A 16,448-nucleotide genomic window follows, 5' to 3' on the forward strand; every position below is an offset into this window, starting at 1 on the left:
GATATAGTTCCATTGTGGAGTGCTTTCTTTGCACACAAGGGGCCCTAGAGTTCAATCCCTAGCACTACTCAAAACGAAAGAAAACTAACCACTTTCTGCCGTTTTCTGGCGTATAAGGCCCTGAGCGCTATGCCTGGCCACACCCACTTGCTGGCAGTGCTCAACCTCTTCCAGGGAGTCGATTATAAGAAACTGGCTGGCGGGCTGGGGAGCTCCACCCATCCGCCTGGTTCAACTTTCTAGGCCCTGAGATTAACACCGTGCCCCGCCACACCCGGCGTTTTTACACAGGTTCGGTGAATGAAACTCAGATAATGGTGGTTACTTGGCGAGCATTTGACGCCCTAAGGCGCCGTCCCAGTCCAGTGCTTCCTCTTCGGGAGCCGGGGCGCAGCAGCCGAAGGGGTCTGGTTGTGACGTCTCTCCGCACACCTCTGGAGTCCTGCCAATCCCTGGGGCAATGGCTGTATGTGCCCGGTACATGCCCATCGTCTTTCAGTAAGTCTGTACCCTTCTGGGATATCCTGTGTCCTTCCTGGATGGGTTTGGTGCCCTGCTGTGTATTTGCCAAGGCTTGAATGCCCCCTGGGGGGAAACTCTGGTGGAAGTTTAGTCCCTGAGGTGAAGAATCAAGAGATGGGGCCGGGTGGATGAAGAAGCGATTAGGTCCCGAGGAGTCACTGTGGGGCCCCTCCAGTCGTGATCCGTGTAGGAAGAGATGCATCCGTTGTCCTTGAGTGTTATCAAAGCCAGCCAGTGCTGCTTCTTTGCTGTGGCCCTCTTGCCAGCTGATGCCCTGCGTCCCTTGTATTCTGCAGAGGGACCCCACCAGCAAAGAGGCCCTTGTCGGATGCAGCTTCTGACCTAGAACTTTCCAACCCTGAGGACTGTACGCGGAATAAACTTCCACTCTATATAAGCGGCCCAGGTCTCTGTGGCGTTCGGCGATAGCAACCAAAAATGGACCAAAGCGTCTTCCCTCTTAGCGGTTCCATTTTGTCTAGGTTGAGCCAGTCTTCCTAGAGCTCTTGCCAGAGTGCCTGGAAGTGACCTTACAAACCTGTTCCCTCCCCCCATGGTGGACTGATGTCTCTCTAAGAAGTCCACTGTCCTTCAGAACCCTGAAGGTGTCTTGTGGTCTAGTGGCCTTGTCCTGTATGCAACTGTACAGGTCACTGATCCACTCAGCTGTTGATGCCACCTTGTTGCTACAGCCTTTGGATGCAGTCTGTCTGGTTCTTTCTGGAAAAGTTTAACTTTAGGCTGCAAAGTTTTGAAATTTTACCAGTACAACCTTCTATGTGAGTTTAAGATTAGACCATTGAGCCAGCAGCTCTCAAAGGGCCTGCTCTCTCTCTCTCTCTCTCTCTCTCTCTCTCTCTCTCTCTCTCTCTTTCTTTCATGTGAATGGTATCTTGCCACATGTACGTGTGTGCATCATGTCTGTGCCTGGTACCCACAGAGGCCAGAAGGCCAGAAGATGGCATTGGACATCCTAGGACTGAAGTTAAGAGATGGCTGTGAGAATTGAACCCAGGTCCTCTGGAAGAGCAGCCAGTGCTCTTAACCTGTGAGTCATCTCTCCAGCACCCCCCTCCCCCTTTCTTGTTTTGTTTTTCGAGACAGGGTTTCTCTGTGTAGCCTTGGCTGTCCTGGACTCCAGTTTGTATACCAGGCTGGCCTCAAACCCACAGAGATCTGGCTGCCTCTGCCCCACTGAGTGCTGGGATTACAGGTGTGTGTCACCAAGCCCAGCCCTCATTTTTTAAAAGATTTATTTATTATTTATACAGTTTTCTGCCTGCATGCCAGAAGAGGGTACTAGAGTTCATTATAGATGGTTATGAGCCACCATGTGGTTGCTGGGAATTGAACTCAGGATCTTTGGAAGAACAGATAGGTCAGTGTTCTTAACCTCTAATCCATTTCTCCAGCCCTCATTTTTTTAATCTTTGCTTTGGAGCGTCCTGTGCAATCCAGGCAGGCCTTGAACTCACGATCCTCTCAAGTGATTGGGGCTACAGGTGTGCACCACCATGCCTGGTTTCAACACCCCTATCAGTGTGGAAAGACCTGTTTGTTACCTTTCAAAATTGAATTGCCTTTTTATTTTTTTAACTGATTCCTGTCCTCTGTTTCCTCACTTCTCTTTCTGGAATGCCTGCCACTCAGAGCCCTGGACTTCCTGTGCTGATCTTCTCACTTTCTGTTCTTGCTTAGTTCTTATGTTTCACCTTTTTATTTCCCTCCCTTCCCCAGTGGTTTCTTTTGGACTTCACTGAATGTTTCAGTTCTGCTTTGCTGTTTGTTTTCTGTTCACACTATTATATTATTTCTATCTTATACGTGTGCTGTCCTACCTTCTATAGAAGTCAATGATCATTTATAAAATTTTTTACATTTATTTATTTTATATATGAAGTTAGTTTGCTAAACTCGGTTCTCTCCTAGCATCATGTGGGTTCCGGGGACCCAATTCAGGTTTTCAGGCTCTGTAGCAAGCACCCTGACCCACAGAGCCATCTCACTGGCCATAAAGTTAATATTTAAAAGCGACAGCTTTCTTCTTTCCTTGGTTTCCAAATTCTCTATGTTGGCTTTTTTTTCTGTCCATAAGAGGCTTTCCTCAGATGCATGGGAACCTTGGGTGTCTCCTCACAATAAAAGAAACGAACAAATTCTGGGTGTCAGGAGACAGAGGCAGGCTGAAGATCTCTGAGTTCAAGGCCAGCCTGGTCTACAAAGCCAGTTCCAGGACAGCCAGGGCTACACAGAGAAACCCTGTCTTGAAAAGGCAAGAAGAAGAAGAAGAAGAAGAAGAAGAAGAAGAAGAAGAAGAAGAAGAAGAAGAAGAAGAAGAGAAGAGAAAAGAAAAAGGAGAAAAAATGAACAAAATAAGCCTGTTGGTGACAGCTCAGTAGTTTAGGCTCACTGTTTCTGGAATGTTAATAACTTCAGGGTTTTCCTTTTGGAATAGTTAGCATCTGCCAGCCTCTCCAGTCCCTTACTTGGAGGATAAGGGACTGACTTTAAGGTTCTGGGAGTTCACTACAGCAGAGCACTGGAGTGGGTCGCTAAGTCAGCCTGTTCCAGAGGAACCCCGGAATTCATGCCCCCATCCTTTCATTGACCTTTTCCAGACTGAAGCTCAGATGATTCTGGAAACGAGGGCCAGTGGCTGGGAAGAGGTAAAGGTTCTAGGATCTAACCATTTTTCAAAGATATTCTCAAATAGGTCTTTGAGATTTCTTTCTTCTGCTTCTAGAAGCAGCTGCTACTGGGCATAGCTAAACTTGAGGATGCTGTGGAAGGAACGAGTCCTGTTTTTTTGTTTTGTTTTTTGTTTTTTTGTTTGGTTTGGTTTGATTTTTTGAGACAAGGTCTCTCTGTGTAGCCCTGGCTGCCCTGGAACTTGTTCTGTAGACCAGGCTGACCTCAAACTCAGAAATCCACCTGCCTCCTCTGGAATCAAAGGTGTGAGCGACCACCTGGGAGACCTGTTCTTCAGCTTTCTCCTTGTCTAGCGAGAGTCCGGGGTCAGCCAGGACAGGGAACACAGCTTATCCTCTTTTCATTTTCTAGACATCCAGTTACTGGGGTTTCTATCTTCTTTCTTTCTGTGGAATTTATATCTTTCTTGTTTGTGTTTTTCCAGCTTTCTTTCTTTCTTTCTTTTTTTTTTTTTTCAAGACAGGGCTTTTCTCTGTAACAGCCCTGGCTGTTGTGAAACTCACTTTGTAGATCAGGCTGGCCTTGAACTCACAAAGATCCACCTCCCTCTGGCTAGAGAAAGATGATTCCTCAATTAAGAGTACATATTGCTTTTGCAGAGGACCTGGATTTCATTCTCAGCACCCACATCAAGTGGCTCAAAACCACCTGTAACTTCAGATCCAGAGGATTCAACACCCTCTTCTGGACTCCACAAGCTCCCACGCACACATACACAGGTAATTAAAAATTAAAAATAGCCATGTGTGAAGGCACACACCCTTAATCCCAGCACTCAGGAGGCAGAGGCAGGCAGATCTCTATGATTTGGAGGCCAACTTAGTCTACATTGTGAGATCCAGGCTGGGTACATAGTGAAGTTATCTATCTATCTATCTATCTATCTATCTATCTATGTGTCTATCTATGTTTCTATCTATCTCATACACACACAGGAAAACATAAAATAAAATTCTTATATGAAACCTTAATCCCCAGGGTGAAGGTATTTAGAGGTAGGACCCTAGAGAGTCAGAGTGATTAGATCATGAGGTAGAATCTTCATGAATTAGATTAGATTAATACCCTTATAAGAAGATAGACCCCATCTATCATGTGAGATATGAAAAGCTTGCCATCTGCAGTCCAGAAAACAGACTCTTCCTAGACATTGGATCTGCAAGTCTTGCTTGACCTGGGACCCTGAGATATAATTTCCATTACTTAGGTTTTTAAGTCTACGGCATTTGTATGCCAGCTAGAGCACACTGGGACATACCTCCACATAGATCTCATTAAAAAGTGCTGTGTGTGTGTGTGTGTGTGTGTGTGTGTGTTCTGGGTGCCTTAGCAGAGATTGGTAGGAAATGAAAACAGATCAGAGTTCTGCAAATGTGATTCAGGGATGAGGTCAGGGTCGGTCTGACCCATACTTGAAAGAACTTTCAGAGGCCGCAAAAGCACGGCTTCCAGGTCCTGCTCTGTCACTAATCGTGCAACAGAGTTTCTCTGTGTAGCCCTGGCTGTCCTGGAACTTCCTCAGCAGACTAGGCTGGCCTCGAACTCAGAGATCCCCCTGCCTTTGCCTCTAGAGTGCTGGTGTTAAAAGCATGCACCAACACTGCTTGGCTGTGAATAGAAGAATTCAATTTTTATTCCTTTATGTTTGTTTATGTACATTGGTGTTTTGCCTGCATGTGTGTCTGTTTGAGGGTGTTGGATCCCCACTAACAGAAGTTACAGACAGTTGTGAGCTGCCATCTGGGTGCTGGATATTGAACCCGGATCCTCTGGAAGAGCAGCCAGTGCTCTTAACTGCGGGGCCATCTCTCCAGCCCCTAAATTTGAAAAATTTCAAAAAGTGAGCCTGACTTGGGTCAGATTCTGGACTTGGTTTGATGGCACGGAGATTTATTGGCTTCTTATTATGAGCTGGGCATCCAGTTGTGCTTTGTAGGCAGCGAGAGAACTGCTTGCTTATAGCACGGTTGGCAAAATCATTGGCAGAAAAGAAAAGAGGAAAGGGAAAGGAAAGGGAAGGGAAAGGGGAGGGAAAGAAAGGAAAGGATGTGCAGGGTCTCGCAGTACTCTTTCACGTTCCCCTGGGCAGCGTTGCACAGTTTGCCTATTGAAGGCTCATTGTGGAATGCTGTCTGTGGTTCCTGGCTGGAAAGGTTTAAGGAAGCTCACACACTACTTCAGGACCACACGCTGGGGTGGATCTGTAACATAGGAACTTTTTTTTCTAGCTACCTACGCGACCCGACAGGAAATTCGCGGAGGACCCCACCGCTGCGCAGCCGCAGTGCATCTCAGCCGCCGCGCTAACGAACACCGGCTTTGCGTCTCGCTATGGGCGCCCGGGTAGCTCGGGCCGGGTGGTCATGGGGCTCCTGGGGCCGCCGCGCCGCCTCGACCCTCCGGGAGCCGCCGCCGGACGCCGTGGACGTGGCGGAGCTGCTGCGGGACGCCAGCACGGCCGAGCAGGGAGCCCCGGAGGCGGTGGCGCGGCGGCCGCCCGCGCGCTGCTCCGTGCTCCTCTTTCCGGGCCAGGGCTGCCAGGCGGTCGGCATGGGTGGCGGCCTGCTCCGCTTCCCGCGCGTGCGCCAGCTCTACGAGGCCGCACACCGGGTGCTGGGCTACAACCTGCTGGAGCTGTGTCTCCACGGGCCTCAGGAGGACCTGGACCGCACGGTGCATTGCCAGCCCGCCGTCTTCGTGGCTTCGCTGGCTGCCGTGGAGAAGCTACATCACCTGCAGCCGGCGGTGAGCCGAGGAGAGAGCACCGGACCCCGCCTGCTGGGTCTCGGGGTCCTCAATCTGGTTCTTATTGGCCCCCATTCTGTCCCTCAGTTCACACTTAATGCACCGAGCTAACATAGTATGTTAAAGGTAAATGTATTGGGCTGAGAGATGGCTCAGAAGTTAAGAGGACCCGGGTTCGGTGCCTAGCCCCACGTGGTGGTTCGCAACCATTCATAACGCCACTCTCATGGGATCCCACACAATTTTATAGCTTCTGCAGGTATCAGGTACGTGCGCCACGTGCACATAACATACAGTCGGACAAAACATTCATACACATAAATCTTTTTATTTTTTCCCCAAGACAGGATTTCTCTGTGTAACAGTCGTGGCTACCCTGCAACTTGCTTTGTAGACCAGGCTGGCCTCAAACTCACAGAGTTTCCCTCTCCTTCCTGAGTACTGGGACTAAAGGCGTACACCACCACACCTGGCCATACACATAAATCTTTTTTTGTTTTGTTTTGTTTTTGAGGGGCTGGAGAGATGGCTTAGTGGTTAAGAGCACTAGCTGTTCTTCCACAGGACCCTGGTTCAAGTGCCAGCACCCACACGGCACCTCACAACTGTCTGTAACTCCATTTCCAGGAGATCTGGCACCCTCGCACAGTACATGTAAGCAAAACACCAATGCACATAAAAATTGATTAAAAATATTTTTATTTTTAAAGATGTGTGTCAGAGAAAGAAGTACACACTGGGGTAAGGGCATGTGATTTTAGGTGAGCTTGAGTGAGAGTAATTTTTAAATGTTTTAAGGATCTGTTTTATATGTGGGTGTTTCATAGGCATGTCTGTGTACCACATGGGTGTCTGGCGGCCTCAGGGGCCACAAGAGGACACTGGATCCTCTGGACTTGAAGTTAGAGACAGTTTGTACCTATCCTATGTGTGCTGAGAATCAAGCCTGGGTTCTCTGGAAGAGCAGCCATTGCTCTTAACTGCTGAACCAGCTTATCTCTCTAGCCCTTTAAAAATGTTTTTAAAAGATGACTTCCATAAATGAAAGGGATTCTTAGTCCCTCACATGAGGGCCCCAGAGATGGCTTGGCCTTTAGGAGTGTTTGCTGCTCTTTTAGAAGTCAGTTTCAGTCCGCTTTGTGAGGATCCTGGCTCACAAACGCCTGTAACTCAAGCTCCAAGAGATCCTTTGCCCTCTTCTGGCTTCCATTGGCAAGCACACACACAAACACAAATACAATCTTAAAAGAAAAAAAAAAAAGTTAACAGAAGGTGCCAGGCTTAGAGGTGAACACCTTTAATCTCAACACTCAGGAGGCAGAGCAGGCATATCTGTCTGAGTTCCACAGTCAGTAGCAGATACTAGATACTAAGAGCACGTGATTTCACTTGCTGTTAAAATAGAGTAGTTCCAGGACAATACATGTTAACTGGTGTTTAGCATGGAAAGGTTAACTGTGAATGTAGCTGTGTTAGCATTGAATTTATAACCCTTTCACTTCAGCCTCCCCCAGTACTGTGTTTACAGTCATGAGTGGCCATGGGCAGTGTGCATGTAACTTGTGTACCTCACATGCCCAAGAAGCCACTCTGGGCAGAGGCAAGAGGATCCAGAACTCAGGCCCGTGGTGTGGCTAGGATCAACTTTAGCCTGCCTTGCTAAGGAAGGTCCTCATCAGTAAAAGGGAGAATGAGAGCTGTAGAATCAGCTCAAGATGATGCTTAACTGCCCTGCCAATTCCAGGGTGCACATCCCAGGAGTGAGTTCTTCCTGAGGACTCAGCCTCATGCTCTGCTCTGTCTCCGCAGGTCATCGAGAACTGCGTTGCTGCAGCTGGATTCAGCGTGGGAGAGTTTGCAGCCCTCGTGTTTGCTGGAGCCATGGAGTTCTCTGAAGGTACACAAGGAGTGTGGCTTGTGCAGGTTGTGTTTTTGCTGGGCTCAGTGGGGACAGGGGGCTCTGTGGACAGTGGTGCTGGACCCACTCCAAGGTTTTCGGGAAGGGAGCACAGGCCACAGGTGACACTGGAGCTCAAGGACCAGATTCCACTGATCCACTTTGAAGTCTGAAGGGGTCAGTGCAGGTTTTTTTGTTTTGTTTTTTTTTAATTTTTCATCAATTACACTTTATTCATTCTGCATCCCCCCGATAAGCCCGTAGGTTTTCTTTCCGTGCGTAATCTCATGAGGTCTGTTCCCTTGGCTGCCTTCCTTCACTGCCTCCTACATTCTTTTTTTACTTACATGAAATAAAATTGTGTGTGTACATGCATGCATGTGCCTCCGTGTATGTGAGGATGTCAGGACAATTTTTAGGATTTAGTCTATCCTTCCTTCCAGCGTATGGATTTCCAGGATTGAACTCAGATTAGGTTAGGTTTGGCCCTAGGCATCTCTAACCACTGAGCCCTGTTGCTGGCCCTCCTTTGTAGTCTTTTATTTTTGTTTATTTGCTTATTTATTTTTAGTTGAGGTTTTTGTTTGTTTGTTTGTTTGTTGTTTTGAGACAGTTTCTCTGTGTAGCCTTGGCTGTTCTGGATGAACTCTGTAGACGCCTCTGCCTCCCGAGTGCTGGGATTAAAGGTGTGCCCTACTGCCTCCCAGCCCTTTTCAGTCTTAAGGCATTCATCTGTAGCTGTCACACTTGGAAGATGCTCATAAGGGTTATGGTGAAAAGAGTAAATGAATACTTTGAATATTGCCTAGTGTTTGTGAAGGCCATTTTCAACACCCAGCATGAGTGCAGGGAACTGAATTTGGGTCCTGTATAAGAGCAGTTAGTACTCTTAACTGATGAGCCATCTCTCCAGCCCTGTTTCTTAATGTGTGTTTTGCTGAAGCTGGGCACTGGAGCATATGCTTATAGTCTCAACTCCTCAGGAGGCTGTGGTAAGAAGATGACTTGAGCTGAGCTTGGGGCTTGTGCCCTTAATCCCTGTATTTGGAGAATGAGAAAGAGGCAGGTGGGTCCAGGTGAGCTCAAGGCCAGCCTGGCCCACTTAGCATGTTCTAGATCCACCAGGGCTACATAGTGAGACCCTTTCTCAAGGGGGGAGGATATTTGAGTTCAAGTCTAGCCTAGGTAACATTATGTGTGAGAGAGGGTATGGGGGGGAGGGGCAGAAATAGATACACAGAGAGAGAACGCACACAAGTGCCTGCTTGACTGGTTGGTCCATTGGTTTAAAGTCTGATGAATGGTTCAATTCAAAGGAGAGACTTGAACGCACATTTCTAGAGAGTCGAGACAACGACAGTAGGGAAATGAATGACAGCCCATATGACTGCACTTCATACCCTGTGGGAGATGAAGATTGAGGGTGTCTAGAGATCAGCCCGGGTTTCTGTTTCTGGGAATGTAAATAGGAGAGCCACCGTGGAGTTAAACTGTAATATGACGTGTCCACAGGACATGAATCCAGTGGCAGATTAGAGCCCACCGGTGTTGAAGGAAGAAGAAATGGGAATGAGGTCTTCTTGAGTGAGTGGCACTGGGCATTGAACCTATGGCCTCAGGCATGCTAGGCAAGCACTCTGCCCCTGAGCTGCATCTCCAGCCCCAGTGGTGTTTTTAAAAGCATATTACTATCATGGAAGGGATAGCAGTGTTTCCATGTCCTGCTGAAAGTACTAGCTTTGTAGTTTTGTGTGCAGTTTGCATTCACAGGTGTGTGCTAAATGTCTTCGTGTGGCATGTGTCATAATCACTTACCACTCACATGGAGATGTCCACACATACTCTCTCTCTTCCTTGCAATGTGTTTTCTCCTGCTTCCTGTCACAGTTCTACATGTGTGAGTGAGTGGTGTATACAGAGAAAGGTATGAGCCTGGCCCCTTAGGTTCTCTATCTCCTGTCAAGCCCCAGGCAGTGCCTGTGTCTCTCCTTGTTCCTGTCAGCCTATCCTGCCCAAGGACAGTGGGGAGGACAGGAGTGCTGTCATGGCCCTTCCCCTTGTCTCAGCCTTGAAGCTGCCTGCCTGGGTGCAACCCTGTCATCACTCTTTACCTGAGCTCATTTCTACCCTCCTGCCATGGCAGTGTTGGAGTCTCATGTTCTGCGTGCATTACTCCTGCCTGGTTTATGACAGTCTGCTTTATGGAGTCTGTGTACTTGTATGTAGTTTTACAGCCACCTGTGTGTCTGGTGGTCTTTATTGTTCCTTTTCAGTCTCTCCCAAATAACAACTCCCATTTTCTGTAACAGCCCAGGCAGAGTGGATGCCACTGTCTGGATTACTAGCTGAAAATTGAACCTGAGGATGTGGCTCCAAGTCCATTTCTCTGCCCCCCCGCCCCCGGACTCCATAGCAGCCACACTGGTATTTGGGACCAGGAGACTATTGTTTTAGGGGCTTTTCTGAACATTGTAGGGATCTCCTTATAGCATCTGGTCTCTGCCCCTCACTGTCAACAGAATTTCTCACAGTTGTTACAACCAAAAAGAGTCTTCAGTCCTGCCCTAGGCTGGAAGCTCCTTGAGTTAAAGATTTATCTATACGTATCTATGTGTGTTTGCATGAGTTTATGTGTACCATGTGTGTGTAGTCCGTAGGGCCCTGGATTCCCTGGAACTGGAGTTGCAAGCAGTTGTGAGATAGCACGTGTGGGTAATGGGACCAGAACCCCAGTCCTCTGCAAGAACATAAGCACTCTTAATGCCAAGGCAGTTTTCCAGCCCAAGTTAATATAGTGGTCACCCTGCTTTTCACTTTTTGTTTTCTAATTCCCTCTTCCTCCCCACTTCTCTCTGTGGCTGTGTGCACATGTTTGTGTGCAGGTACGCATACCTGTGTGTATGCAGTGACGGAGCCTAGAGAAGAACACTATGTGCCTAATCCCTCATTCCATTGAGACACGTTCTCTCCCTGAACCTGGAACAGGGCTTCCTCTGCCCACCCTCCACTCTGCGGGGTTGTAGACTGACAGCCATACGTGGCTTTCCATGCCAGCTCAGGTCCACCCTGTGCAGTACATGTTCTTCTGTGCTGGATGTGACCTCTCAGCACAGCAGAGAAAGAACTAGAACTGTGTCCCTGGCACTGGCAGTCATCACCACTGTCAGGTTTCCCTTGATGATGGCTCAACCTCCACTTCACATTAGACTTCCAAACGCACTTCTATCTGGACAGGTCTGTATGCAGTGAAGGTCCGAGCTGAAGCTATGCAAGAGGCATCTGAAGCTGTTCCCAGTGGGATGCTGTCAGTCCTCGGCCAGCGTCAGTCCAACTTCTCCTTTGCCTGCATGGAAGCCCGGGAGCACTGCAAATCTTTGGGCATAGAGAACCCGGTGTGCCAGGTGTCCAACTACCTCTTTCCTGACTGCAGGGTCATCTCAGGACACCTTGAGGTTAGTGTTGATGGGAGCCCCCCTCACAGGCTCCAGTCCATTGCGCAGCAGGGAGTCTCTGCACACCTGTGAGGTCCCAGTGGTAGAGTGGGCTCCTTTCTGCGCATGGTCTGAGGGCTGACGGCGTGTGTGGCAGAGTGAGTGCAGCAGAGGGAAGCAGAAGCCAGGATGTTGCCTGCTCCCCTGCAGACAGGGAATTTCTGAACCAGTCACCTGGCTCATGGGTGAGGTCAAAGGGCCAGGCCACTCCATGTCCAGGGCTCTCCGTGCTATGTTCTGGCTTCTTAAAAGCGTGCAGTTTGGCTGCTTGCTTTGAGAGAGGAGCTGTTTTTGATGGTTTGGCCTGGCCTTTTTTTTTTTTTTTTTGCCTAGCTTCTTAAACATCTGATCTTGCTCTGGAGTGCTCAGTCCTCTCCTCCAAGTGTCGTTTATCAGGATCTTCGGTGTACTAGCACTAGGGACACAGACCCGTTAGAGTTCCTGTTGTAAAAGGAGGAGCAGTGTGACAAGACCACACCAGTCCAGGAACACAGTAAGGGGCAGATCAAGGGTTAAGGGCCGGAGTGGAGGGGCGGGAGCCCTGTGGAAGCAGCAGCTGAGGACCTAGTATTACCTTGAGGTACCAAGAAAGCACAGCCAGAAGCCATATAAGGGCGAATTGTCATGTGTCTTAGCTCCCTCACTGCCAGTCCGCCACCTAGGCATCGTTAACCCATTTCACACAAAAGGGAGCGCAGATGGAGAAACAAAAGCCAGAAGTGTGAGAGTCTTTCTGTGTAGCGTGTGCTACAGTCACTGTGCTCACAGCCTATGCTCACAGTCACTCTACCTCAAGCATTTGCCACTGAAGGCTAAATTTGAAGTCCAGCAGCTGGGCTGAAAGCACATACCTGTAAACCCAGCATTTGGGAGGTGAAAACAAAAGGATTTGGCATTCAAGGACAGCTTTGACTACTTAATAAGTTCAAGGCTGGCCTGGACTACCTACAACCTTTCTCAAAAACAACAGCATATAACCTGGTGTGGTGGTGAACCTCTTTAATCTCAGTACTTGGGAGGTAGAGGCAGGAGGATCCCTTTGAGTTCAAGGACAGTCTGGTCTACATAGTTCCAGGCCAGCCAGAACTACATGGTGAGACCTTATCTCAAAAATAAACAAAACTTCACACAGTGGTTTGTCAGTGGTTCCCTCACTTGGCCAGTCGTTTTGTCCCTACTGTTTGGGTCCCCTTTGCAGGTGTAGTCAAATACCACCTCTACACCTGTGACCACCATAGCCCCTTGGTGACTAACTTGACAAGGTCGAGGGTCACCGTACTCACCCCATGAATAGTGTAGAAAGTGGCTCAGGAGGCTCCAGGCAGGCAGAACTCTGTTCCATCACATCCAGTCTGCATATTACACTTGGGGGACCCTGGCTAAGAAGCCAAGGACTACTCAGGTGGCCTTGGTAGTGCTACCCCAAAAAGCCCAGGTGGAGGCTGGCGTTCCACCGAACATGGAGCCTCGTTTCCATCAACTGCTATGGGAAAAGCTCCTTGGCCTTTGGCATTATGTAGAACTAGGGCTTTATAGAGGAGCCTTCTGGATCTAGAGACTGGCCTTGCTGCCAGGGCTCTGCCATTGATCAGCCCAGAACCCTCCCTGAGAAGCACTTGGGGACCACATACCGTAGGAAGTGTCACCGAGCATCTGTGCATGAGGTCAGATTCATGCCTGGTGGGAAGGTTGGTGTTCCAGAGTCAGGGAGTCTCCCAGTCCTGAGGTGTGTCCTCAGTAGGTGTGGAAGCACCGGGGTGAAAAGGGACTGGAAACAGAACCCTGACCTCTCATGGCACAGAGCACACAGCTGCCCTGCCAGGCTCTGTGGCTTGGATCCTCACCCTGTGGCTGACTGCTGGACTAAAGACAAGAAGGAGGTTGGTGTTCAGTGGTTAGAATGGTCCCATTACCATGCCCGGGTGAGCAGTGTACATTTGTCAGGTGATAGGGTTTAGAGGGACAAGCAGCCAAAAGCAGCACCTCTTAAACTCTGAATGATAGGTGGCTTCAGTGTCATTACAGTGGGTGGTGTGGTGTGAGAGCCTCAGGATCTCTGACCTGATCGTCGACCCTCTGTGCCAAGCACAGCTCTCATCATAGCCTGTGGGTAACTGTTTTCACATTCATAGACGAGGAAACTGAGGCACAGAGGTAAAGTCAGGGGCCGTCCTGACTGCCTCTGAACAGGCTTGGGACGCTGTTGGGAACTGGGCCCGCAGAGTGGGTAGTCCTCCTGTCCGAAAGCCGCTTGGTAGGCCCAGCTGTGTCCCAGGGCCACAGAAGGACATCCCCTGTTGAAACATCTTTGCAGACTGTGGTTGGCCCCTGAAGGGCTTTAAGCTTTAAACTGAGGGGCTCTCAGGCAAGGCTTTTGGCTGATGGGAAGTCCTCTTCTGTGGAGAGCCTCAAAGCAGACACCAGCACCTGGGACCCTAAGGGCAAGGATCTGGTGAAGTGGGCTTGGGTCTTTCTGTGAGGTCCTGTCCTGCAGGCAGTATAGAGAGGGGCGTGGATGTGGAGCAGGCAGTATAGAGGGGCGTGGGCGTGGAGCAGGCAGTATAGAGGGAGCAGGCAGTATAGAGGGGCGTGGGCGTGGGCGTGGAGCAGGCAGTATAGAGGGAGCAGGCAGTATAGAGAGGGGCGTGGGCGTGGAGCAGGCAAACAAACAGAGTACTTCCTCTGAGTTGTGTGCATGTCCATGTGTCTAGATGTGGGTATGGGCATTTGAGTGAAAGCCAGAGACGGTGATGAATCCCCTGAAGCTGGAGTTGCCAGACATGGGTGTTCAGAACCGAATTCAGGTCCTTTGCAAGAGTGCTGTGTACTCTTAGCTGATGAGCTATCACTCCAGCCCGTCTCTGCATCATAGTTGAATGCCACTTTCCAGCAGCCGTGTGGAGCCAATGAACTTGGGCCTTTTCAGGGGTGATGAGGAGGGTGAGAGCCACCACACTGGCCAGTTGGAGGCCAAGACAGACTATATTCCTCCTCATATATGGCCACTGCTCAGCTGGGGCAGGGGAGCATGAGCCCCTACAAAGAGACCGCCAGGGGACTGGAGAGATGACAGTGCAGAGGTAGGAGCACGTGTGTTTGCAGGAGCCCCACATTCGGTTTTCAGAACCATATGGTTTACAAGCATCCTAACTCCGGGTCTAGGGAATCCAGTGCCCTCTTCTGTTGTCCTTGGGCACCAGGTGTGCATGTGACTCCCGTACAGGTAAACACTCATGCACATAAAATAAGGAAATCTAAAAAAAGAAAGAAGAGACAGACTGTGGGACACTGACTGTACACCCAGCTTAACTAGAATTGAGTGAACTCAGATTAGAGCTGAAGGACTTGTGGGCCACATGTGGTGATTCACACCTTGTAATCCCAGCACTCGGGAAGCTGAGACAGGAGGACTGTGAGTGCAAAGCTAGCCTGGGCTCTGTACCATGGCCTTGTCTCAAAAAGCCAAGGGCTGAGGATGGAACTCAGTAGAAGTCTTGCTTTGCATACACAGACCCCTGGGTTCCATCCCAGTGACACACACGCATACTCACATGTACACACAGACCATGGGTTCTGTCCCAGTGACATACACACATAGATGTGCATAGCATGAGGATGCCAGCAACAGCTGGAACCTTTGCTTCAGAGAGATCCCTCTTGTTTTTCCCTCCAGGCCCTGCAGTTTCTCCGGAAGAATTCTGCTAAGTATTACTTCAGGCGCACCAAGATGCTGCCGGTGAGTGGAGGCTTCCATACCTGCCTCATGGAGCCAGCCGTGGAGCCCCTGGTGAAAATTCTAGGCATGATCGACATCAAGAAGCCGCTGGTCTCTGTCCATGCCAACGTCAGTGGGCATAAATACATGCATCCCGGACACATCCGGAAGCTGTTGGGGCAGCAGGTGGTGTCTCCAGTGAAGTGGGAGCAGACGATGCACGCTATCTATGAGCGGAAGAAGGGCACGGAGTTCCCCAGCACCTTTGAGCTGGGCCCCGGGCGGCAGCTGGGAAGCATCCTGAAGAACTGCAACAGGCAGGCGTGGAAGTCCTACAACCACGTGGATGTGATGCAGAGCAGCACAGATCCTGACCACTCGGAGCTTGGGTGGAATGGCCCCCAGGTGTGAGCCCCTGTGCCTGCCTCTTTTCCTCAGGCTCAACATTGGTCACTGCCGTCTCGGTTGTGGCTAAGGCTTCCCTCAGGGCATAGCCCTTGAGTGCCAGTGTTGTGGCTGAGCCGTCTTCCACCTGACAAGATATCCGGCTGCTGGGGAAAGAGTTCCTGAGCAGACTGTCTGCCCAGCCAGCACGCTGCTCCGCCTCTACACCCAGCCGTGCCTCTCCGTGACGACAGGGATGGCTAGCCTGGAGCAGCCTCACACCTGCCCTGTGGGTGCTGTGGACACATGACTTGGCTTCTCGCCAGGCCTGTTGCAGCGTCCTATGACATGCTCATCCTGGGCCAAGACCTTAGCTCCTTTGGCCTTGAGTTTGTTTGGTGTCTTTGGCAGCCACTTTGTCCTCTCCTCACTTTACAGTGGGGTGATTGAGTCTCATGTGCCGAACATATCCAAGAAGCACATATTAAGTGCCTGCTGTATGCCCTGCACTGCGTGGTCCCTTGTAGAAGAACTTGGAGCTCAGTGTAAGGTGTGGTATTGTGTCTGGGCAGGAAGGCTGCCTGAGGACCCTGACCTCCCTAGGCCAGCCCCAGTTCATCTACACTGACCCCACCACCACCAAGTCGTCCATGGGACAGTGGTCACTGTGTTCTCAGCTGCGTCTATGGCTTCCCTGGGAACACAGCCTGCTCCACAGCTGGAGAGGAGTGAGGCTTCTGGGGAGACACATAATAAACGTGAGCCATTCTAAGCTGCCTGGCTGGCTTTCTCCTTCAGGGATGAGGACGAGTCTCGGGAACGAAGCCCATGAACCTGTTTGTTGTTGGGAGGCCTTTGCTAAGCTGGATAGTGTTCAGCAGGGGTGTCAGCCTCTGGACAGGACCTGTCCTACGGCCTAACTGCTCCATGCTTGTGCAACTGTCCTTGGTCCTGGCTGTGGTATTTACAGGCCTTGTGACCTCCA

At 50.0% G+C, this 16,448-nt stretch overlaps 1 protein-coding gene across 3 annotated transcripts; it reads left to right on the forward strand.

The window, feature by feature from the left end:
• The first annotated feature begins 256 nt into the window (after window positions 1-256).
• Window positions 257-16,235, forward strand: Mcat (malonyl-CoA-acyl carrier protein transacylase). 3 transcript variants are annotated; one of them, XM_060388927.1, is made up of 6 exons: window positions 258-498; window positions 3,831-3,950; window positions 5,460-5,976; window positions 7,786-7,873; window positions 11,108-11,325; window positions 15,038-16,235. In XM_060388927.1, exons 3-6 carry the CDS (start codon window positions 5,563-5,565, stop codon window positions 15,488-15,490), a joined length of 1,173 nt encoding a protein of 390 aa, XP_060244910.1. In that variant the 5' UTR covers window positions 258-498; window positions 3,831-3,950; window positions 5,460-5,562; the 3' UTR covers window positions 15,491-16,235. The 3 variants fall into 3 exon arrangements, with proteins under 3 accessions (XP_021498816.2, XP_060244910.1, XP_060244911.1); XM_021643141.2 differs by lacking the exon at window positions 3,831-3,950 and having other exon boundaries at window positions 257-498; XM_060388928.1 differs by lacking the exons at window positions 258-498; window positions 3,831-3,950; window positions 5,460-5,976 and adding an exon at window positions 6,033-6,630.
• Window positions 16,236-16,448: the final 213 nt, after the last annotated feature.

This window comes from Meriones unguiculatus, chromosome 8, assembly GCF_030254825.1.
Source record: "Meriones unguiculatus strain TT.TT164.6M chromosome 8, Bangor_MerUng_6.1, whole genome shotgun sequence".
Classification (NCBI taxonomy): domain Eukaryota; kingdom Metazoa; phylum Chordata; class Mammalia; order Rodentia; family Muridae; genus Meriones; species Meriones unguiculatus.